This window comes from Nannobrachium achirus (genome assembly GCF_963921795.1).
Source record: "Nannobrachium achirus genome assembly, chromosome: 19".
Lineage (NCBI taxonomy): Eukaryota > Metazoa > Chordata > Actinopteri > Myctophiformes > Myctophidae > Nannobrachium > Nannobrachium achirus.
In genome coordinates this window covers 26,032,432-26,056,293 of record NC_137826.1, presented here as the reverse complement: position 1 = coordinate 26,056,293, position 23,862 = coordinate 26,032,432, and the positions used below count along the sequence as shown (strand labels likewise).

Here is a 23,862-nt window from a genome sequence, read left to right as displayed (position 1 = left end):
TCTCCTGTCTTGTTGCGTGGCAAGACAATAAATGGAGAGTGTCAACTATATTTAGCGCTATAATAACTAGGTGTGTTTGGTGTTGCATAACTTTGCAATCCACAGCACATAAACACCGATCATCAGATCCGCACGCTCAGACTTGACTTGCTCGACTGACTGGCTCTGATTTGACCGAGCCATACGCTCTTGGCGTCTGCTGCTATTCGAATATTGATCACTCAGAAGTGAAAATAAAGCTTTGGCGTTTATGACACGCCCCCGTGTCATTCGGCAGTGGAGTCACGCACGCGCAGCATATCCTGCTGCTGTGGATGGATGATGTGGAGTCCAGTCAGTCGGCAGTGAACTGAACAGCAGAGGTAACTCAACTGCATGGTTCGTTATCTTGTTTTGATCAGTGGTGCTGGTATGTTGTGCACAAAATCAACTGAGTAAAGCTGCTGCTGCATGGATGCACGTGTAAATGTAATGTGCGCTTTGATCGATGACTTCGATGTTGCATAATTGACTTGTTCAGTCAAGTAACCCGCCTTCGAAGAGTAGAATACACACTGGTGGTCGCCATATGTAATATGATGTACACATATAGCCAGATGAAATAGGCTTCCATAATATAGCTACAAATGCATAATAAGTAACAGGACTATTGACATTGTAACGTTTAAGATCTTCAATAACTACTGCAGGTGTTAGGTTGTCTTGAGTGGTTAAGCCATCAATTCAATAAACTATTGCATCTCTCATTAAAGGCTACAAGCACAATTCCAAGTTTCTGGACAGATTAGTCTCGGTAGGAGATGTCTTAATGTAAGGCTAGGACAGATTTAAAGTACTACTTCTCTTCTGAGTGAGACCAGGCTGTGGCGTTTACTATTCTATGTAGGATTAACTTGTAAAACTAAACTGCCCAAGACTGTGTTAGTGGAGAAATGGCATGTCCGCATATTTAACATAATAGTTCTTCTAACATATAATATGCTATTATCCTCATTGTTGTATTATGAATCGAGTGGCATATCTATCTGAGACAATCTTACATCCATTTGATTACTGCTGCTATCTTTAACCTTCATTTGTCCTGTTGATATTGAAAGTGTAAAGAATGGCTAATACTGTATGTAGCTGGTGTTTACATTGGCATGTTGCAACTGCTGCTATAATTCAATTCTGATTGTTGTTTCTTCATTTTTCTAGGCAAATGTGATGGCCAACACACCTCTTTGGCTCTATTCTTCAAGCAGTAACTTCTGGGAAGTGTCAACTTGGAAAAGTGTCGCCCCTTTTGTCTGCACTGCTGAGCCATAGCTACAAACATACACTTGGAAAGTGTTGATATTCTACTGAGAACAGTTCAACTACATCCTCATACAACAATATTACATTCAGTGTGATTCATCCCATACTACATTCAAAGGGATAACACTACAAATCTAAACTGAGACTTTTTTTGGTGGAAATATATATATTTCCCCCCCCATCAAGCACTGAATCTTTCCAGTTTTGACTGTCAGTTGTATTTTTGTTTCTGTAATCATGGGGGCCACAGGCTACGGCTACTATCGCACAGTCATTTTCCTGTGCATGTTCATTGGCTATGCGCTATACTTCTTTAACAGGAAGACCTTTTCTTTTGTCATGCCCTCTGTGATGGGTGAAATTAAACTGGACAAGGGTGACCTGGGTAAGACAATACACTGAATATCCTTTCTATCTGGCTTGAAGTATTTTATCTTTGCGTTTTATATCGCACATCTATGATGGTTCTCGTCAAATAAATGTACACAAGTGTCTGCTGGAATTGTGTGTGCATTTATGCTAATTCTATGGAATGAAACCCCTTCTACAGTCATCTTTGTGTTGCACTGCCTGGAATAGATTACTGGACACCTGAAGCCTTTATTCCTTTAATGTGTTGGGTCATCATGCAGGCTTCACTTTGAATTTTAAGAGTTACATTGCTCTATATTCTGATAGTACTCATTGCTAGAATGTGTTCAGTAACAGAGTTAAATTGCTCTATATTCTGATAGTAGTCATTGCTAGAATGTGTTCAGTAACAGGAGTCTCCATCTCCAGTCTCCAGCTTTTAACTAAACAGAAAATGCACTTTCAGGTCCGACAGGTCGGTATACCAATTCTATCCAATCAGGATGGAGAACTCAAACAGGATATAGTTTAAACAATTGAAATGACACAAAGAAATGAGCTGGAACTGGAACACTAAAAATGAAGCTGATAAATAGATACTCTCTCCTGATTGGTTTACAATGGTGTATTACGATCTCTACATGGGGATTGTTGTTTTACTCCTAAACTTAAGTTCTTATCTGTCTTTGTCTCTGCAGGTCTGATCACCAGCAGCCAGACCATGGCCTATGCCATTAGTAAGTTTGTCAGTGGAGTGCTGTCTGATCGGATTAGTGCCCGCTGGCTTTTTGCCACCGGTCTGTTGCTGGTGGGGGGCATCAATGTGGCATTCTCCTGCTGTTCCACTGTGCGCATGTTCGCACTTCTCTGGTTTATCAACGGCTTGGGCCAAGGCTGTGGCTGGCCCCCCTGTGGGAAGGTTCTACGCAAGGTAATACTATCCGTACTTATGAACTCCTCTTTAAAGTGTGTGGGAATCCCCAGGGATTCTTGAGGGGGTTCCAGCAGGTCCCCAGCTAAATGATTGATAGTTAGGATCCTTATAGGTCTGTAACTCCAAGAGTGTATTATTGGAACCAAATGGACCCTTAAGTTCTCACAGAGGATTCTACAGTCTAGATTAAAAATCATGTATTCCTCCACATTGCTATGGGCAGGTAGTGAAGCCTCATAAGAGCAATACTCTCTGAGGTAGGTTGTTCCCACCGCTTGAGCTTGTGTTGTGATTCCATGAAAGTATGCCAGTCATCCATTGGCTGGCACGGTTGCAAGTGTAGTGACTAGTGAGGAATTCTATCCCTTACCCTCAGACGGGCCTGACCTCTTAGGTTAGAGTTTACATTTTCACACTCTCATCTGTTTCAGACACTCATGTACATGTCACGTGATATGTGACAGACAGGAGATGCAGCAAAACGGAAAAGGATATCTTATTACTTGTTGTTGATAGATGATTAATTCGTCTTGTTTTAGGAATGTATTTAAGCGTATATAGCAGTACAGCTGTATGTGCTGTGCCCATTTGATTATCATAACCTCCATATATATATATATATACTCACTGTCACACAAATACCCAGCTTATTTTCCATTGAACTCAACATTGAGTTTCAACATACAGTAAGCACCTATCCTGAACAGGAATCTGGGTTAGTTGCATCACAACCTAATTGACTTAGTTTGTTAGACTCATCATTAACCACTTATCTCTAGATACTTTGTTGACCCCCTTGGGTCTACTAGGTAGTCCTTTAGGTAGTAGGTCATTTCTTTCTGCCCAAAATAGCCAATTTACAAGCTATAAATACATCACATTCCTCTCCCTGGCTTGCTATCTGTCTGTGAGTATGCTCATGCTTGTATAGGTGTATGTTTATGTCATTTCATTCTAGAAAGAAATGGTGCAGAGCAAGGGCGCGCGCGCGCACACACACACACACACACACACACACACACACACACACACACACACACACACACACACACACACACACACACACACACACACACACACACACACACACACACACACCACTATTGCTGAAATTCTACCAGTAGCCTACTATAAACTATATATTGTAGCATTACAACCACACTGATTAAGAGCTCCAAACTGAGTCTGATCAGCCATTAGAGATCCATTAGTTGCCCCATTAGTCCATTTGAAATGTCAAAAGCCTAAATAGCTGTTTCATATGTTTTTATTTGTTGATTTATATTCATATGGTGTCTTCCTACACTTCTCACACACCGATTTGAATGTGTAGAGAAAGTGTGAGATAGATCTTGACCTGACCTTTAACACGTGAGATTGACCTGCGGTTAAAATTATAACAATTTAACCTCAACCTAACTTTTAGCACACAAGTTTGACCTGCAAGTGAAAATAGAACGTCAGTGGATTCTACACACATATAAGAGGTATTAAACATGATTTTGGTACAAACGGATCATGCAAATTACAAAAGTTACCCAAAGTTACCATTTGGGTAACCAAGCTAAAATCAGGGCCCTAGTCTAAATGCAAATTTGATTGACCTGCAATGTAAAATATAACATCAGAAATAGATTATACACACATGAACCCCCCCCCATCTTGCCACCTTAAGACTTATGCCTAAACCTTTTGGATTTTTTTTTTTACTATTTTGAAAAACATTTATAACAGTGAAAATAGCTTGTGAGCTTTTAGATTGGTTATTTGAACTATTTAAAAAGGTTTTTCAAAATAGTAAAAACTAAAGAAAAAAAAAGCAACCACCTAAGCGTTGCTGAAAGGTTATCTGATGTTTTACATCATTATTATTTTGCAAAGTACACATTCACATTGAAAACATTCTTCTCTCATTTCAGTCTGGCTTGCTATAAAATCCAAACTAAAGCACTTCTTCAGGAGAAGGTTGATTGTCGATTGTAGATTATAGGAAATATTGCTAGTTGATCTACCAGACCTGCTCTCACAAATGAACGTCCCTGCCAACCTGACCTAATCCTAGGCCATTAGTGCTGGCCATAATGTGACTCTCAAATTCTCTGGACTCATTTTCAGTGTACATACACAACCACTAAATATTTGCCATGTTTTGGCTACACGTTTGCATGTTAAAACCTCAAAAGTAGTCACATAAAAGAATGACTTCCGAGTTGATAGATGTTTGACATATCTTTCATGGCCAAACTGCATCAGTTAATTTGTGCTAGACTGAGGCCCTGTCCAGACGACAACGTATTTTTAATCCCCGGGGAGGTAGAGCCACGAACGCACATGGGTGTCCACATGCAAACGCATGCAAACGGAGGACTAGCCGAATAGTTTCCAAAACTCCGGCTGCAGTGCATTTTTGTTACCCGGGCGTATTTCTTTTGCCTTGTGGACACTGTAAACGGAGAAGTTCTTTGCTTGCATGCTTACGTCACCTTGTGCTCCTCGCCTCCTCCTCCTTGCTATGAGAGAATCCCATAATAGTCTCTGTAGAATATCCATATTTAAGAGAGCATTCACGACATGTTAACATTAGAGAGCTCCGCTTAGGGATGGAGCCCTAATGAATGATATTTGTTACTCTTGTCAAATGTCATCTTCATAGATGGTGGTCACTGGTCAGCCACGAACTTACAGTTGCAAAATATAGGCTACCAGTTATGTTCTGAATTTGTTGTCTCACATAGCTTTCCACCGGCTCAATAAGCCGGATCGATAAGGTGCTCATTATCAATAACGAGATGCAGCCCTCGTCTTGTTAACGGAGCATATCTGACGCGACGCGCCTGCCTCTTCTCTTTGTCAAAGTTTGGATATCAAATGCCAATATCAAATGATTTCAAGCATAATGGAAGACATATGCACGCATGCAGGCATTATTCCAGCCCCTTCTCACAGTTGTCTGACGCTTTGAAGGTGAGAATATGTTGATTATTCACGGCATGTGCCTCCTTTTTTAAATTATTTCCACGATCAGCACAAGCACAAAAAGAAAGTCCGTCTGTAGCCTAGTTACTTCTCTCTCTCTCTCTCTCTCTCTCTCTCTCTCTCTCTCTCTCTCTCTCTCTCTCTCTCTCTCTCTCTCTGATTGATAGAGTTAGCGCACCACACTCTCTCTCTCAATACAAAGTGATGCTAGCTTGACCACAATGTTCTGATTGATAGAGTTACATTCGTTTAATGCTGAGAGAGAGAGAGCGCACCACACTCGACGATTCCTCTCCTCTCCTGCTCTAGAAATAGTTTGCGAATTTATATTAAATTAATGTTTAAATAGCAATTGTGCATGTTAAAGTGTGAAGATTGTGAAACTTGGACGATGCATAGCCTATACTAAGTATAGATAGATAGCTGCTGCAATGATTCCATGAGAGCAGGGGTACGCGGCCACCCGCTTCGGTGACGCACAGACAGGGATTTATAGCGTTTTGATAATACCGTGTGGACACACATATTTTTCTACACGGGCCGTGTGGAGGCGTATAGGTTTCAAAACGAAGTCAGAAACGCCCGGGGATTTTTTAGGTATAGACAGGGCCTTAATGCAGATATATTGATCTGATCAATTAACTATATTATTCTTTAACCACAGCACTTAAAAAAAGTAAAAGTAAAGGTAATCAAAATGAAGGAGACAGTGCTACATTGAAAGACCTACACAGTATTATTTAATTTCTTTAGTATACTTAACTATCCACTGCAACCCTTTTACATCCAGCCACATATGCAGAGGCGTCTGGAGGTCCTGACCTTAGATGTTTGCTAGAAAAGCAGTACTGTTCAAAGGGCGCGGAATAAATAGTCATTGGCAGGTGTGTGTGCCAGCAGTGGACAGGATTCCATCCAGGAACAGGATTATATTACAAGAGAAGAGACAACATTTTGAGCGGTTCTTTAACAGAGCTTTTACAAAGACATAATGCAAAACTGTCATCATACTTTTCCATGAGAGACTGCCTGTACTCAGTATGTAATGCAAAACTGTTCTCTTGTTTTCTGACATCGTAGCAGTAACTTATAGCACCACATTCTGTCTGTTTGGCGCACTACAGAAGGCCAGAAGCTGCATTTTCCCAGGGTCAGTGTTTAACCCCTAGCCAATGTGTCTCAGCAGTTTATTAAAGCAACCTATGTGTGGGCTTCTGTAATTAGCCTGGGGATTCTCATGTTACTGGTGTCAGCTGATCTGTAGGTAGTTGAAGGGAGTTTCTCAGTGTGCACACTTAGTTTTTGTATGCAGAATTTGAGGTTATATTGCTTTAGGTGTGCCATTATGTCAGCATACCATATTAAACCGTATATGTGTGTGTGAGCTGCTTAGATGGTGTGCTACTGCACTCTGCACTGCAGAGTCTTTCTGATATGTCAACATTTCAAAAGTGCTCTTGTTTTGTCATCCACAGTCATATAGACCGAGTGTCACTGGCATACTCAGGGTTTCCACGGATCCTTATAAAGTCACAAAACACCTTGAATTTAATTTCTGATATTCAATGCCTAAAAATAGAATGAATAAGCGTTTTGCAGACAGAGTTGTTTCACTCCGTTGTTTATTTCCTGACCTCAGCTGAATACGGAAGCCAATGACAAATGCAAAACAACAATACATTACTGGGTAGTGGGTACACTCGGCTTTGGTAGGTTGGCGGTGCCCCCAAAAGTAGCTTCTGATGGAGCTGCAGCGCGGTGAAGAAAAAACAAAACAAGAACAACGCTGCAAGCCATCCATGGCAACGCACGCTTCTACAAGCTAACGACACAACGCAATCCCCATCCGTAGCTTTAGTGTAGTCCTTAAATTCGTGCTTATAAATGGGCAGATATCCTGCATACTACACAGTTAATTTAACTCAGAGAGTGTACAAATGGTTCCATTCGTAGGCTCTCAGATTTACAAATTATAAATGAACACTGAGGATATTACTGTGATTTACCGTATATCTGTAATCCCATGATCTGTTGAAAATAAGCAATGTCCCAAACAACAACCTACAGTATGAATCAGAAAAAACTGATTTGTTTTGCATATTGTGCTGTTGCATGTGCATTATGACCACACAACTACAGCAACAGCCACTAGTAAATAATACGCATGTACTGTGTCTGTGTCTGTGTATGTCCCTTTCCCCACAGTGGTTCGAGCCATCCCAGTTTGGAACATGGTGGTCTGTGCTTTCCTGCAGCATGAACCTGGCGGGGACTCTTGGTCCAGTGATGGCCACAGTCCTCCTTCAGTACTATGGCTGGAGGACCATCATAGCCGTGTCAGGAGGTGTCTGTGCAGCCTTCTCATTCATCTGTCTGGTGTTTGTAAAGAATGAACCAAAAGACGTGGGGCTGCCCAGCGTTGCAGCTGTGGCTAAGAAAGGGGCAGCGGCAGGTACTGTAATCAATGACAATGGTTGTTGTGCAGTGTAACAAATTCCAGTTACAGTCAAGAATTTGTACAATGTGTGAATGATCTTTATATTGATGAAGGTTAATTGTGTGCATGAAGGACTGATAGAATTATTGTCATTTTACTGCTTTTACTACTTGAAGATTTTGATGCTGTCACTTTACTGTATAATGCTTGCATAATAAGATGAGGTAAATCTTTAGACACCCTCAAGATGGAACTGTGGTTGCTATAGCAGCCAGTAACAGAATAATACTGTATATAGCACATACAATGATACCACTTTGTGTGGGCACAAACTCATTGACTAATATTTATTGAATGATAGAGTTGATCAAAATGTTATCTGAAGTTCTGATAAACACATTATTGCCTGACGGGTGTTCATAATCACAGATATTCTTGTACACGTGCTGTCGTGTTATTTATCTAGGAGTTTCCGCTTTCTTCTGTTTCCTACACCAGATAAGAGCACGCTCTGTGAGTTTCTCCTGTCGCCTTACCTGTGGGTCCTGTCCATGGCCTACTTGGTGGTGTTTGGGGTGAAAACAGCTGCCACTGACTGGGGACAACTCTTCCTCATCCAGGACAAAGGGCAAACGGCTCTAATGAGTATGTTTTTCCTAACTAAAACTCTTTGTTGTTGTTGCTTTACTAAATGGACCACAGCTTCTTACCTCAACCATGTTGCTAACAGGTAGCTCCTATATGAGCGCCCTAGAGTTGGGAGGCCTGTTGGGCAGCCTTGCATCAGGATTCCTCACGGACAGAGCTGTGGCTCGGGTAAGTTAGACGGTCAGAGTTTAACACAACTTTCCCCAAAACTATATTGTTTGACTTGAGAACTACTTTTAAAATGACCAGCTCAACAAGATCTACCCAAAAACGTATTATCCCATTGCTGAAAATACTTTGAAAATGTACACAAGGGGGTATTTGGAATAGCAGTGCTGGCGTTACATATATATCAAATACACTTGGATTTGGAAATAGAGGGGGACATTTTGAATTGGTATTTTCTTTAAATTAAACTTTGTAATGCTACCGGCGTTTGTGCCTAACACTCTTGAAAACAGTATTACAGATTGATTCTTGGTGACATCACCATCAACAAGTGCGACCGCACTCTGCTGGCGCACAAGCGAGTACACAAGGAGCAAGTTGGTACTTCGACAGAGTGCAGTCTGGTTCGATTTTTTAAGGGCATGTAGTCTACCTGCACAGCCTTTGTGTAGTTTGTGATCGATCCTTTTGGGCACCCCTGCTCTATTTGATGTCACATTTTTATTATGTCCCCTGTTTCACTCCAGCACGGACTAGGTACCCATGGCAATCCTCGCCATGGCCTGCTCCTCCTCATGATGTCTGGTATGTGTATCTCCATGCATCTCTTCAGAGTCACCGTCACACCCCAAGTCCCTGAGGTGAGGAACGTTTTCTTATTTCTGTGAAGATCACTTAATCATAGGTGCTGTCAGCTGTTTACCCCACTGTTAAATCCTCAGTGTTAATTTAACCCTGAGTTTCACAAATGTAACCAAATGGATGCATAACAAAATCCTTATTTCTTCACAAATTACAGATCTGTTTTGTTACATTTGTAAACTCTCATGGTTACCAATGGATAAATTAAGATCTTACAGTGTAGAAAGAAGGTAGACTGAAACCGAATTTTAAAATGTTGTATGTTCATTCCTCAGGTGGCTCCTCTTTGGGTCCGAGCCCTTCATCCTTGGTCCGTCCTCTTCGGGGTTGCAGAGATGGAGGTTTGCTTATTAATTAATTTGACTAGAGGTTCACACATCTAGATATCGGGCCACAGCTACGTTGGCCACAGCTACGTTGCATACGATATGGCCATATATGGAGATGTCTATCACCTCGACAGAGTGCAATCTTAATTACATAGCTGCTCTAGTAAAGGAAACGTGAAATGAAATTCATCTAAAAGAAATGGTGGGCAGTGTTGACAGGGGCCCGCTGAGCCAGCCACCTATATTGGTCATATTTGTATACAGCAGCGGCTCCATCAAACTGTCATGTTCTGCTCATGTATGAGCAGAGATGAGGAGACAATTGAGCTAACGCTATCTGACTGGCATGACATCAGGTAGACCTACAGTATAGCCTGCAACAAATTATGTCGCCTCCTTATTAATAATCAGTCTGATTATCTATATAGCTGATACAGTCTTGCCTATCCTGACCGCTTGTCTATCACAGCTGCATTCTGTATATAGCCTAGTGAATGGGCTCACTCGGGCTGTATTCCGTATTTGCAAACTCCCGTAAAGAACTGATAGCCTACGGGATCGAAGCACCCCCAATCTTCCAGTGCACCCTGAGTTTCACAAATGTAACCAAATGGATGCATTAATGACCTTATTTTTTCACAAATTACAGATTACAGACTCTCACAGTTACTAGAGATGCTCCGATTGCGATTTTTGGAGCCGATACCGATCAACTGGAATCAGTATCTGCCGATACTGATATTCCCGATCACAGCGTCAAATCCATATATGATTCTTTTTATTGTGTTACTGTAGCAGCATTTATATATTTAATGATTCTTCTTACAAAACATTGACATTTTATATTAAGTATAAACATTAGGAGATTGCAGGCTGAGGTCCTTTAGTATCCAATTCAACTTGTAGTTGAAGCTCAGGTTACATTCAGTCCCACAGATAAATATTGTGAAAATAGCTGATCTAGCTTGTAGATCACCAAAGCCGAAACCGATCAAAGCCGATAGAGGCATTATCGGCCGATCGCGATCACTCATCGATCAATCGGCTCATCTCTAACAGTTACCAATGGATAAACTACGATTTTACAGTGTACCAAGAAGGTAGACAGAAAGCGAATTTAAAAATGTTTTTAAATGTTGTATGCTCATTCCTCAGGTAGCTCCTCGACCTCTTTGGGTCCGGGCCCTTCATCCTGTGTCCGTCCTCATCGGGGTTTCAGAGATGGAGGTTTGCTCCATCTCTGCTCCATGCAGAGATTGTGCTAAAATGATCACTTCAGACTAACCCTTCATATAGTGGCTCAGCTGAATAAATCTAAATACTGTAGGCTGCTGCTTTGGTTAAATGTATATCTTCATACTGTAGGCTGCTACTCACAGGTTATACTGTAGTGTTGGCCGCCCTACGTGCGTCTGTGGCTGGGACACGGCTTATCAAGCCGTCTCCTCATAGAGCTTTGCAGTTCAAATGGCGCATGCATGCGACGTGACCTCGCTCGCAGTCGAAGTGTGGATAGGTAGCAAATCCAGCATCTTTGCTGGATTTTTCATCTTCAAATGTGTGTGCATAGTTATTAATTTGTGGTAGGACAACTTGCCACTTTTAATCCATCTTGCTTGTGTATCTCGCAATCTCGTTAGACGGTGTCTGTGGCTCTGGCGTAATTATACGTCTTGTTTTGACTGTTCAAAACTCAACTGTTCAAAACTTAACCGGCAACTACAGTGCCAACTGTAACAACTTCACAGCAACACCAAAGCCGTATATGTGGCTCGCCATTATTGTATCCATAGAAAGCGGCACGTCTCGTCTCCTATGAACACAATACTCGCATACTTTCTCCTTCCGGTGGGCGCCGTGAAGGGCCCTTCACAATAAAGTGTCTCCCCTTTACCTCCCAATGAACCAAATGTTCCACCCCCACATTGCGTGTGTGTGTGTGTGTGTGTGTGTGTGTGTGTGTGTGTGTGTGTGTGTGTGTGTGTGTGTGTGTGTGTGTGTGTGTGTGTGTGTGTGTGTGTGTGTGTGTGTGTGTGTGTGTGTGTGTGAACGAGCACAACCGTGGTCTTTGGGTGACGAATTTTGTGTAGTAGCACTGAAAAAGTGCGCATGCGCAATAATGTAGTTGCATAAAAATACAAACTGTACAGTAAATATGGAAGCTGGAAAATGCATTTTAGTGCATTGGATTTTCCACTGCATGTATTATGATGTGTGGAAGCAGGTGCACGACTGGTGTGGTAGAAGAAGGCACACTGATAAACAGCGTACTCCTCAGTTAGGGTGGCTGGATGGCTTTACCTGTTAATATGGTCTGAGCTTTTCATTAATATGACATTCAAGAGCATCCTGTCCCTGTCTGTCTGTCTCGCTCTCTCTCTCTCTCTCTCTCTCTCTCTCTGTCTCTCTCTCCTTCCCAGATCTGGATCCTTTTCCTTGGTGCTATGTTTGGTTTCTGTTGTTATGGACCAATTGCCTTGTTTGGAGTGATAGCCAATGAAAGCGCCCCATCAAACTTCTGTGGAACCTCTCATGCCATTGTAGCTTTAATGGCCAACGGTAAATGGCTAACTAGTTCTTTTATAATTTTTTTTTCACCAAAATATTCCTTATTTAAGCCTAAGGGGTTTATGTATTCCTTTGTTTGTATTGAATCATTGCTATAGAATCTTCAGGAGACTCCTGTTACTGAACAATCTATAGTAAAGATTGTTTGTTCAGTTGTAGGGGTCTCCCTGTCGCTACAACTCTTTAGTAAACAGAAATACATTTTAGTCAGGTTCCAAATGTTATCCAACTCACAGGAACTCACACAGGGCACAGAAGTAACAAGTTATGTGATTTACAAAACAATTAGCAGGCGAACTGGAACACTATAAAATTGTTAATAATGCTGATAATATTACTGGTTCCTATGTAAATAAGCCAAAAAGCTTACTAGGATCTCCTTTTAGTTGACCTTGTACCAGTGATTTGTAGTACTGTCATGAATCTGTACCTGTTCCTATGCAAACTTCTAATAAATTCTTCAATCAATCAAAAACAAAAACTGATAATGTGATAAATGGTCTCTGTGGGGTTCAATCTCCTGATTGGATAAAACTGATACCCCAACCTGAAAATGTATTTTCTGTTTACTAAAATTGAACACTCTATAGACCCTCCAGAAAAACGCGATTATGCGATCGCAGAATTTCCCGCAATAATCAATAAATGCCGCTGATTATGCGGGGGCTCGCATGATTTCAAAATCCCCGCATATTCACCGCATATTTCGCATATTTCCGCGGAAAATATGCGAAATATGCGGGCATCGCTTGATTTCACAATCCCCACACTTTTCCGCATAAAAGTATAAAGTCATCGCTTCACCGTTCAATCACGTTCAGACACAAAACCGAGGCAAAACAATGATGCGCTGTGAAACCTGTGTGTGTGAGTGTGTGTGTGTGTGTGTGTGTGTGTGTGTGTGTGCCGTGCGATTGCGTGCACGCTGCACTGCGAGGATCTGTAGGCAGACAGAGAGAGATGCAGGCATAATGTAGGCTATACGGTATGTGCGTTGGCTCTCGCCAACGTGACGCTACAATAACACACTCTTCCTCAGTCCTCAAACTTCAAGAAACGACAAATTAAAGTTTATCCTACTTGTCTTGAGGTCTCCATTGTACTCCGTTTGAAACGTTGCGTCGTTGCCGTTCAAAGCAAATGAGCACCTCTCCGAAAAAAGTAGCACGCAGTATTCCATGGATGGATAGGAACAGCAATTGAATGCATAACATTTTAATGCCTTAAATCTCTAGAGAGAGCAAAACCACATAAATAAACCAGAGTTTTGCTTTAGCAGTGAGCTGTATCCTTAGCAATCACATAGGCCATAGGGTAATTATTTTTGCCTTGATGTAGCCCATTAAGGTAATTAAATTGCAGATATTTGACAGAGGTTTGCTTTTTTGCCTTGAAAATAATGAAAGGCAGTCAAAAGTCTGTTTTGCATTTTTTAATTCACTCAAGGACCCTTAAATTCGTGTTTTGACTACTTTGAAAATAGACACATGACTCTTTAGTGATGTTGTGAGCTTGTAGATTGTCTATTTCCAAATAGCCAGTGTAATGTATATTAAAGTGGTTTAATTAATAGTTATACATTTTTATTTTATGTATACTGTATATAGGCTATAAATATGTTTTTTAAGTTCCCGCATATTTCGCATAATTTCGCATTTAATCGCAACTTTCACAAGTTCCCGCATATTTTGCATAGTTTCGCATTGTCATCGCATAAATTCACATAAAAACCCTGCATAATTCACTGCATAATCAAGTATTTTTGCCCGCAAAATCAAGGATTTTAGCCCGCATAATCAAGGATTTTTGGCCGCGTTTTTCTGGAGGGTCTAAGCAATGATTACTATCATATAGAGTTTTAACAACAACAAAAAACCTTATCACTTATACTACCTTCTTTTTCTGTTACAGTTGGGGCTTTTATGGCTGGACTCCCATTCAGCAGTGTTGCAAAAGAATACAGCTGGGACTTGGCATTCTGGATAGCTGAGGTGACAATGGTCGTTACCACTATACTCTACTTCTTGGTGCGCAACATACGCACCAAAATGGGACGAATTGCAGAGAAAATGGATTGATATCCTCTTCAACTGTGCCAGTTGTTGATGCCAGATGTTACCGTATGTGACTTGATGGACCGTCTACACATGATCAGTTAACTGATCATAAAGCGCACTGCACATTAAATACATCTCCAGTTCCACCCAGGAAGGATAACCATTTTGTCTTTTAGTGATTCATCTTACGGTATTCATTCACAAATTAGATGGATGCACTCACTGCCAAAAAAGGTTGCTGAACTGTTGACCGAAACAAATCATAACACTTAACTCTGAATAATGCACAATGAGCTACAGTCACCATGCATGTACATAATACACTTTTAGTCATACTGAATATCATGAGGGCAGTCGATAGTTATTTATTTTGGTTGTGCTTGAATGTCTCAACTTCACTCACTAGACCAAAACAAAACTTGAAAGTTGTGTAAGATAATGTATCTTACATTACAAAACTTTAAATTCAGTGAGGCCAAGAGTCTTCATGCATTGACTATATATGAATGTTTACAGGATTGCACATGACCCACATAATTATTCTTGGTAAATTATGTGGAGATATTCACAGGTCATTTATGATACCTCATATTTCACTGAAGACAAGCAATGCTATATTTTTCTAGATCACATTGTGCTACAGTATGTTAGACCCATTGAGCAGATTTGTTTTTTCGTAGGACACAACTTGCAAATGTTGATGTATTTTGAGGGCAGGAGTTTATGTCTGGTCTGGGCTACAGAATGGATCACTGGTTCCCAAACTTTTTAGCTCAAGACCCAAAAGAGAAATTAGACGTTTGTCCGGGACCCAAACTAGTGAAAATAACAGATCTACAAGCTTGTAGATCGGCTATTTTCACTACTTAAACATTTGTTTTCTTATTCATGGCATGTCTTAGATTTTTCTTTTATTTATTCATGAAATTAATTAGAAAAATCTTTGCATTTTTTAAAATGATATGAAATGATGGTAAAAAAACAAAATGTAGGAAGCAAAAAATTAAGGGACCCGACCGAGTGTTTGGGAACCAGTGGAATTGAGGTTCTGTCACCGCCTTTGTAATTATACAGCAGGAACGCTCCATGAAGCTGTATTATACAGCATTAACCTTTTCATCTCTAAAATGCTTTACTCTTGTATGAACTATTATTTATTAATAACGATAACATCTGCTCAGTGCCATTTGGCATATTTTTTAACTTTACTGGAATTCTTACATTGACCCGTAAGGAAGAGTTCATGTGAATCTCTGTTGCATTGGAAATTATGTTATTCAGGTCAGATTAACTAATGGAAAGACATGTTAACATGAAATATTTATTTTGTATGATATGTGGTTTATTTGTTCTTACTTATTTGTCCTTACTCTGCAAGTGTGGCTGCTAAGGTCCAATATACTGTGCTAACATCAGCAGCATAATAAAGTTATAATAAAGATAAAACATATGTTAAAGATATGTTATTGTGGATCTTCACTTGGAAATATGCTATAGTATACCTGCCAGATATGTAAATGATTGATAGGAATCAAATGAACCCTTATGGGGTCTGTAACTCCAAGAGTACAAATATAACTGTATATATATTTTGTACACACTCAAGAGTTAAATACTGAGGATTCTACAGTATACAGTAGATTGGGGTCCCACAGATTGGAAAAAGCAGATTAGATATAGGTGTTGAGAATCAATGCTCTAAGGCAGTGATTCCCAAACAGATTAGACGTTTGCAGATCTACAAGCACACAACACAACTTGTGAGCTTGGCTATTGTCACTACCACTTAATTATTATATATTTTTTATTCATGGGATTTCTTTGATTATATATATATATATATATATATATATATATATGTTACAGTATGTTTGGGTAACTCAGGACGGTAAGAGTAAGAGCGCTTGTTTTGTCGTTCACCACACACTAATCACCACCAGATGGCGACGACAGCCCATAGACAGCCATTCACTAGTGCAGGCGCTGACGTCACTCGTTTGCGACTCTCTTTCTTTATTTACTAGCCTAGCTGGGCGGTGTTTAGCCATTAGCTTAGCCATTAGCTTAGCCATTAGCTTAGCCATTAGCTTACTATGAGCGTTTATCGCGGGCTTGCCCAGGCCTTACGGCCTGGGCATAAATATAACGATTGCATTCACCACGGCTTCGTAACTCGCACGGCGCTCCGCCGGCCGCGCGGCCCTGGCCCGCTCTTCGCGGCCACTCGCGCCTGCGGCGCTCGGGGGCGAAGAGCAGGACCAAGGTCCGCTGGCCTTCGCGCCACTTGCAATGTCGTGGACAATCGAGCGGCTCCGCCTGGAGGACGTTGTTGTGGGCGACCGCTTGTTCCGCCCCGTGCGGCACCACGAGTGCTCCGTTTCTCGACCGTCCTGTTTCTCTAACAAACCGTGACATATATATATATATATATATATATATATTAATAATATTTTAGATAGATGGATGGATGGATAGATAGATAGATACCTTTATTATCCCAAGGGGAAAAAAATGTGTCGCTGGAGGCAGCACAGCAGTTTATGGTTATTTACAAAGTCATCAATGCATGTGGGTAGCCTACATCAAACCCAAGTGAAGGGGCTATGTTATAGCAGTGGTTCAAAAACCTTTTCCTGTCAAGGACCACCAAATTTATATTATTCTGAAAATGTTTAACTCCAAGGGATCCCTGGAAGAGATTTGTTGTTTTTCTTTTTTAATAGCCAACATATAAATAGATGAAGTGGACAAGTGGTTAAAACTATTGTGATGCGACCGTATACTATTTTTGCTATGGACCCCCTGGAACCCCCCAAGGACCCCACTTTGAGAACCAATGTGCTATGGGACATATTGTATGGACATGATAACATACGATCCACCGAGTCTGAAACATCATGATCACACTATGCGAAAGTCGCCTGCATGATGGCTAAACAAAAATGGTGTAGGCTAATTAAGTGCATCATTCTGCACTGTCCATTAGGATAACTGAAACGACATAAAAACACATAAAACGAGCACAGGTCTCCACCAGGCCACACAAATCGGCCTGTTATAGCGCCACCATGAGGCTGATTTAAAAAATGTGGGGCAGAGGTTCTGAATTAGCATCCAGGGAGTGTGTGTGCTCAGTTTGGCAGCGATCGGGCCAACGGCGCCGGAGATTAGCTGGTAACAACCAGGCCACACAAATCGGCCTGTTATAGCGCCACCATGAGGCTGATTTGAAAAATGTGGGGCAGAGGTTCTAGATTGGCATCCAGGGAGTGTGTGTGCTCAGTTTGGCAGCGATCGGGCCAACGGTGACTGAGATTAGCTGTTCACAAACTGCGAGGACACACGGACGCACGCACGGACGGAGGGGAAAACATACTCTCCCTCAGCCTTCGGCTAGTGGAGACAATAAAAGAATATAGGCCTACTGCGACGTCAGCAACGAGTGAAATTGGGTAAGAATCGAGCTGTCCGTGGTGCTGAAATCTGGGCATAACAGCGGTCGCATAATGTAATTTAGCTTTAAATTTGTAGCCATCTATCGTCTTGACTTTAATGTATCTTTGTAGCTATAGTTATTGTAAAATACAACATTAATATCCATAGGTTCACCTAAAATGTTAAATATTCAAACATTTAGACAATAGACCTACATAATTGACAAAATCGGAAGGCAATTTCAGGTCTTCATTTTGAACCATATGAGAGCCTAAATACACGTGTCTCATCAAAATCCATGTTACTAATGTTTTGGCCGTTCTATTGGTCAATTCCATTTCTCGGAAACGTGCTGTTGACGATATGTGCATTTCAATAATGTCATCAATATTCATTAATATATACGGTTCGCTCCCTTCTGGCACTAAGCCCTCGATGGAATTGTCTCACATTGGGCTAAAATGACATACTTTCTCCTTTAAGTTCACCCATAAGTAACATTTTAAATGGCTAAAAACCATTGTCATAATGACCACCAGCTGTCAAATAAGTGTTAAGTCAATCTGTTAGCGTGCATCTACAGGTACATTGATATGAGACTTGACTTTCCCACAGGGATCAATAAAGGTTTATATTTGACACACACAAAAAACTTTATATAACATTACTGACACATTGTATATACAGTATTATAGCCTGATATTGCTTCCAATTGGAAGCAAAATATCAGGCTATAACGTATACATTCCAATGCATAACATCTCAGCAGGATAGTATATGGTGTGCTCACACAATCAGAAAGCAAACAATTACCAACCAATTTTTATTGGTTTGTTTATAACAATCATTACACCAACACATCTACAAACAAAGAAAAAAAGAAACTGTACACATGTACTTGAAACAGATACCTAAAACCCACATGAATATTGCTACTGCTGGTATGCATTTGACATCGTAAGTGTAGTTTGTCTCTTGGCGTTCACTGAACTAATTTGTCTTGTATGGTTGTAATCCATTAGCTTGGCTAAGAAAACGTTCCGTTTTTACCATCCTCACAATGTACCATTACACACTGCGTATAGAAAATTTGAAAACCCTCTTCACAGCAGCTATACAAATTTATTGCAATGCTATCACAGAACAGAGACAACCAATACACGCGATGCATGGGTCTGATAGGGAGGAACTCCAATACTAGGGACTGTAGATTTATTGATCAGTTTGGTTAAGAAAAAACTGCATGATACAAGAGTTAACATACAGGAACAAAGCTTACAAACATTCTAACCCCCTTCCCCAATTACAAACAATAAAACCATGTGTTGCTCCATGGGTTCTCTCTCCATCCCAAGCCCAACAGATCACGCATCATGTCCCTCATAAAGCATATGGAATGTTAGCGTCTCAGGCAAGCTCTCAGTTGTTGCACCAACTCCACTAAACGGCAAGCTTGCATGTTGATACAGTAATCTGTTCATCCCCCCACCCCTTCCCTCCCTCCCTCACATTGAAAATAAAAGCCATTGACATTTACAATGACCGCAATTGTTCTGGTGATGCAAAAAAACGTGGGATGTGATGAAATCCACCTCTCCAAATGTACTCGTTTTATTTTGTAAAAAAAAAAGAAAAAAGGGAAAAAATGTGTTCTCTACAATCAAACTACTAAAAAACCTGCATTTAGAAAATAGTTGATAAAAATATTCCCCTGAATTGTACAAGAAAAAGAGGTACAGGGAGCGCTGATCAAAGATGTGGTGTGAGAGATGTTATTCAGCCGCCTCCTCCTCTTCTTCTTTCTGTTCGGCTTCTTCTGTAGCGGGTGCCTGAAAAACAAAGCACATAAAATAGTGTCAAATGGAGTCTTATGCTTTGCATCTTTTATATCTTAAACCATTATTCACAAATTCCATTTCCAGGCATTCATTACACAACACTGCATGCACCGTCCCACATGAGCCTCTCACCTCTTCCTCTTCTGTGGCTTCTCCATTCTCTGCAGGAGCTTCTTCCTCCTTCTCCTCAGGTGCGGCCTTCTCTACCTCTTTAGCTTTCTTGGGCTTGGCAGGTGCCTTCTACAAATACAGATTTTAATTTTTTTTAGTGACAAGTTTCGCATTTTTTGCAACAGTTTGACATTTTTACCAGCTTTCGTACTGATATAAGCACTTGTTTCAATATTAAAACATGATAGCCATTCTCACCTTTGCTGGCTTAGCCTTGGGCTCTGCCGCCTTTGGAGTTGCAGGTTTCTGCAAAGGGAAAAACAATTTATAATAATTAGTTTACTTTGTTCTCAGAATGTAGTAATACACATGCCATCTACGGAAATAATATTGTCATATTAGGTATACTTACATCTTTCAACCTATCAGATCTCCTCTTGGGCTGCAGAGTGGATAGAGAACAGTTATTAATTGAATCATTTGACATAATTCAGTGAGTGATCTATACTGACCCCTGGTGGATAAACAGATGAATGAAACCGTCTCATAATAATTCAATAACTATCAAGCATGCACCCCTGCTCAAACAAAACCGTGCCAAATTGATTCCTTACCTCTGCTACCTCGCCGTCAGCTCCTGCCTACGAGACAGAAAAGACAGATGTTAGGACATCCTGCAAGTACATCTTTGACTACGAGTTGGTTGTGGGCATTGGAAGTTTATAGCCTAGCCGGGATATACAGCTGCTTTATACACCAATATTTATTTGTTTTGCTTAATTTACTATCAAATCGCATATCAGCAGGGGTTGTCAGCTGCCAAAACTGATCTACAAACAGGTTATTAGCTTATGGATCTGTCCTTTTCGGCAAACATAGGACACCATCATACTGCTATGTATAAACCGGCTGACGTCATGCTTCCGCGGTCTCCCCGGGTGTATACTCCTTCGTACGCAGGTGTCGCGCGTCAAAAAATAGCCGATCTACAGCAGACACGTCGGGAGCTTGTAGATCGGCCATCTTCGGCGCGCGACACCGCTGTGCGCCGAAAGTAATCGCGGCAGCAGTGGAGGAGGGAAAAGCGGACCCCGCCCCCTCTCGACACATTCATTCAGCTCGTGTGATAAACGGGACATGTGGGGGGTTGGTTGGTTTGATCCGAGTCGTCCTCTGTGCCAGTGGTTCCAATTAAAACTTTTCAGGTCGAGACCCGAAAGAGATTAGACCCAAACTAGAGACTGAAAATAGCAGATGTACGAGCTCACAACGCTTCGCGAGCTTGTATATCGGATATTTTCGACTACTTTTTTTTATATGTATATATTTTTAGATGCGTTTGCTGTTTTTAAAATGTATAAGATTTTTTTTTTACAGAAAATCTTTTGAAATATATATTTTTTCTAATGCAATGTTTTTTTTTTTACTCGAGTCGTGATAACTCTATGGTCGTGACCCATAAAAAAATGTGTCCGTGACCACAAATGGGCCCCGACCCACTGTTTGGGAAGCGGTCCTCTGTGTGCCGACCCGTGTTACTGTGTGTGTGTGTTCCCGCCATCCGTTCGAATTAAACCCCAAACTCTCCGAGATGCTCAGCGATTCTCCGAACGGTCACAGAATCTACCAGAACCCCCAGCAACAAGAGAGATGTGACGGAGAAACGCCATTGCATTGCATAACCTGCAGCACCAGGCATGAGCCGACAATAAATCGAAAAGGACACGACGAAGGCATTTTTTTTCTCCCCCCTTTTTTTAAACCAACGCAATGGCGTCCATGATGCAATGACAATAACCAGACGAGCCTGTTGTTGTGGCCATTATTGGAAGAAAATCGTCTTCTTAAAAGGGGAAGGCAAACATGGAAGCCATGATCCCGCTCCGAATAAAAACATGTAGCCTCTAAAGAAGGCTTGTGCAAAGCATAACATTACATTATCGGGCAATAAGCCTATGGTCTTGTGGAATTTAAAGGCGATTTTTAAAAATGTAAATAAACTTATGAACACTCCCTCCCCAGCCGAGGGAAAATATACCCACAACTTTATCTGCACAAATGCAATTTAATTGCGCTTTAAAAAAGCAAAAAAATGCGTTTTTAAATTATTTTAGGTAAAAACTGCATTTGTTTCAACTGTAGTTGAACATAATCATAATAGCGTTCCAGTAAAACGTGGTATAATCACAGTAGATGGAAATCCATTCGCACAAAGATAATCACTGCACGACGAACAGAACAGAAGACCGCGAACCAAACACTTATGGCTCCAATCAAAACAAAGAATATAACGTTTACATCCCAAACTCTGAATGCAACGCTTTTGCATTCGACGAAACAACACAAAACATTATTTTGGACAGTGTTAGAGAAAACATTTTAACAACTCTGGGAAAACTGGTAGGTAAACCCCAACGCACAACTGCAAATCACAACTGTTTAGAAACGTTGTGCTACCAAATGCATGAAAACTAATGCTTCTACTCACTTTGCTCCTTTTAGGCATGGTCGGTTTGTGTGGTTTTGAAAATAAAATAAACGCGCAACCCGTCTAAATAACAGGATAAAATGCCGTGTGTATGTATATTCTGTAGACGAGTCTTAGCAGTAGCGTCTGATACAGCCAAGCGAGACGTTAATGTTCCATTGGAAGCAAAACTAGCTGAAACCGGATTGGATTCTCCCCCTCCCTCTTAGAACAAAGACGACACGGATGGGTCAGTGACGTCATATCGAGGCGGAAGTACCAGGGGACCAACTCGACCGGACCCATGTAAGTTATTTAAAAAGTACTATAAGTAGTAATAGTAGTATTAAGTAAAAGTATAATACTGTGATATAAATACTCTGCTACAAGAAACAGTCCGGAATTAAAAATGTGCTTGAGTAAAAGTACAAAAGTATTTGGTATCAAAATGTACGTAGCCTAAAGACAAGTACCAAAAGTAGAAAGTAGGCTACTCATTATGCAGAATGTCCCATTTTCAAATGTATAAAAATAGCAGATCTACAAGCTCACAATGCGACACAAGTGCTGAAATGGTTAATGTATGTTTTGTAATTTAAAAAAAAGTGTTGTAATAATGATCAATCTACAAAGTAACTAGTAACTAAAATTTCAATATAATTGTGGTGGAGCAAAAGTACAATATTTGCCTCTGAGATGAAGTGGAGTAGAAGTAAAAGTACTGGAAATCGGTTACTCCAGTAAAGTAAAAAAAAAAAAAAAGACCTCAAAATTGTACAGTACTTGACTTGAGTAAATGTACTTAGTTACTTTACACCACTGCCTACAACAGGCCTGGTTGAACTATACAGGCCGCACACACCACCCGGTTGTTTGTGACGTCACTGATCTACACCTTGGCTTGTTTATCCCTCCGCCCCCCTCCCCTCCCCCTCCCCCGGTCCCCATTCAAATCATTATCGTTTCAACCTGATGGACGGGCCGCGCTCCGCCCACGGTAGCGAATGATTGGCTCAGTAGTCGTCAACAGCAAGATTTCAAATCTGAGCCATCACCTGTGTGGATGTATTCAAACGCCAATCACAAATATGTAGGCTAGTATCTGACTGTCCTTTTCTATGCGGCCATGAGGATATGGCAGCCAGGCACAGTCAGGCAGGCAGCTGCAGAACTTGCTGCAAAAAAAGAAATTATTCATTCCCCACTCTGGCTCGCCTCACACGTCGCCCACAATTTTTTGTTTTGTTTATCTAATGCATTCCGAGTCCAGCACATAAAGCACATAATAGCATTTTATTGCATGCGTTTCCTGCCTGTCACAATGACACAGAGCAGACATGATGGCATGTATAGGCAGGCAGGAGACTGATGAGGGTGTGTACTCTCTCCTCAAGTCTTTTGTACATCGGCTTGGGAAAATGGCGACAGTTTGTGTGTTTGCTGACCCCCAGATTCTGTGCTCTTTTGCGACCTCGTCGATGTTATTACAATGCACCCCCCCCCCCTTAAATTTGACAAGGAACCATCGTTTCAAATACGAATGAACAGGGCCAGTGGCAACTTTGAATGTCTTAAAGACGAGGTTCCTTGTTTTTCAGTCAT

At 41.0% G+C, this 23,862-nt stretch overlaps 2 protein-coding genes across 2 annotated transcripts; one reads left to right on the top strand and one right to left on the bottom strand.

Annotated features, from left to right (window-relative positions):
- Positions 1-1,536: 1,536 nt before the first annotated feature.
- On the top strand, positions 1,537-14,455 carry slc37a4b (solute carrier family 37 member 4b; the record flags this gene model as incomplete). The annotated part of the gene is made up of 9 exons (XM_080748450.1): positions 1,537-1,684; positions 2,349-2,581; positions 7,766-8,012; positions 8,496-8,642; positions 8,728-8,813; positions 9,341-9,454; positions 9,731-9,796; positions 12,205-12,343; positions 14,264-14,455. 9 exons carry the CDS (start codon positions 1,537-1,539, stop codon positions 14,428-14,430), a joined length of 1,347 nt encoding a protein of 448 aa, XP_080604576.1. The 3' UTR covers positions 14,431-14,455.
- A 4,198-nt stretch (positions 14,456-18,653) lies between these two features.
- On the bottom strand, positions 18,654-22,432 carry hmgn1b (high mobility group nucleosome binding domain 1b). The gene is made up of 6 exons (XM_080748476.1): positions 22,282-22,432; positions 20,408-20,434; positions 20,206-20,235; positions 20,052-20,099; positions 19,815-19,922; positions 18,654-19,673 (listed from the first exon to the last, which is right to left on the bottom strand). Exons 1-6 carry the CDS (start codon positions 22,297-22,299, stop codon positions 19,617-19,619), a joined length of 288 nt encoding a protein of 95 aa, XP_080604602.1. The 5' UTR covers positions 22,300-22,432; the 3' UTR covers positions 18,654-19,616.
- Between the last annotated feature and the right edge of the window lie 1,430 nt (positions 22,433-23,862).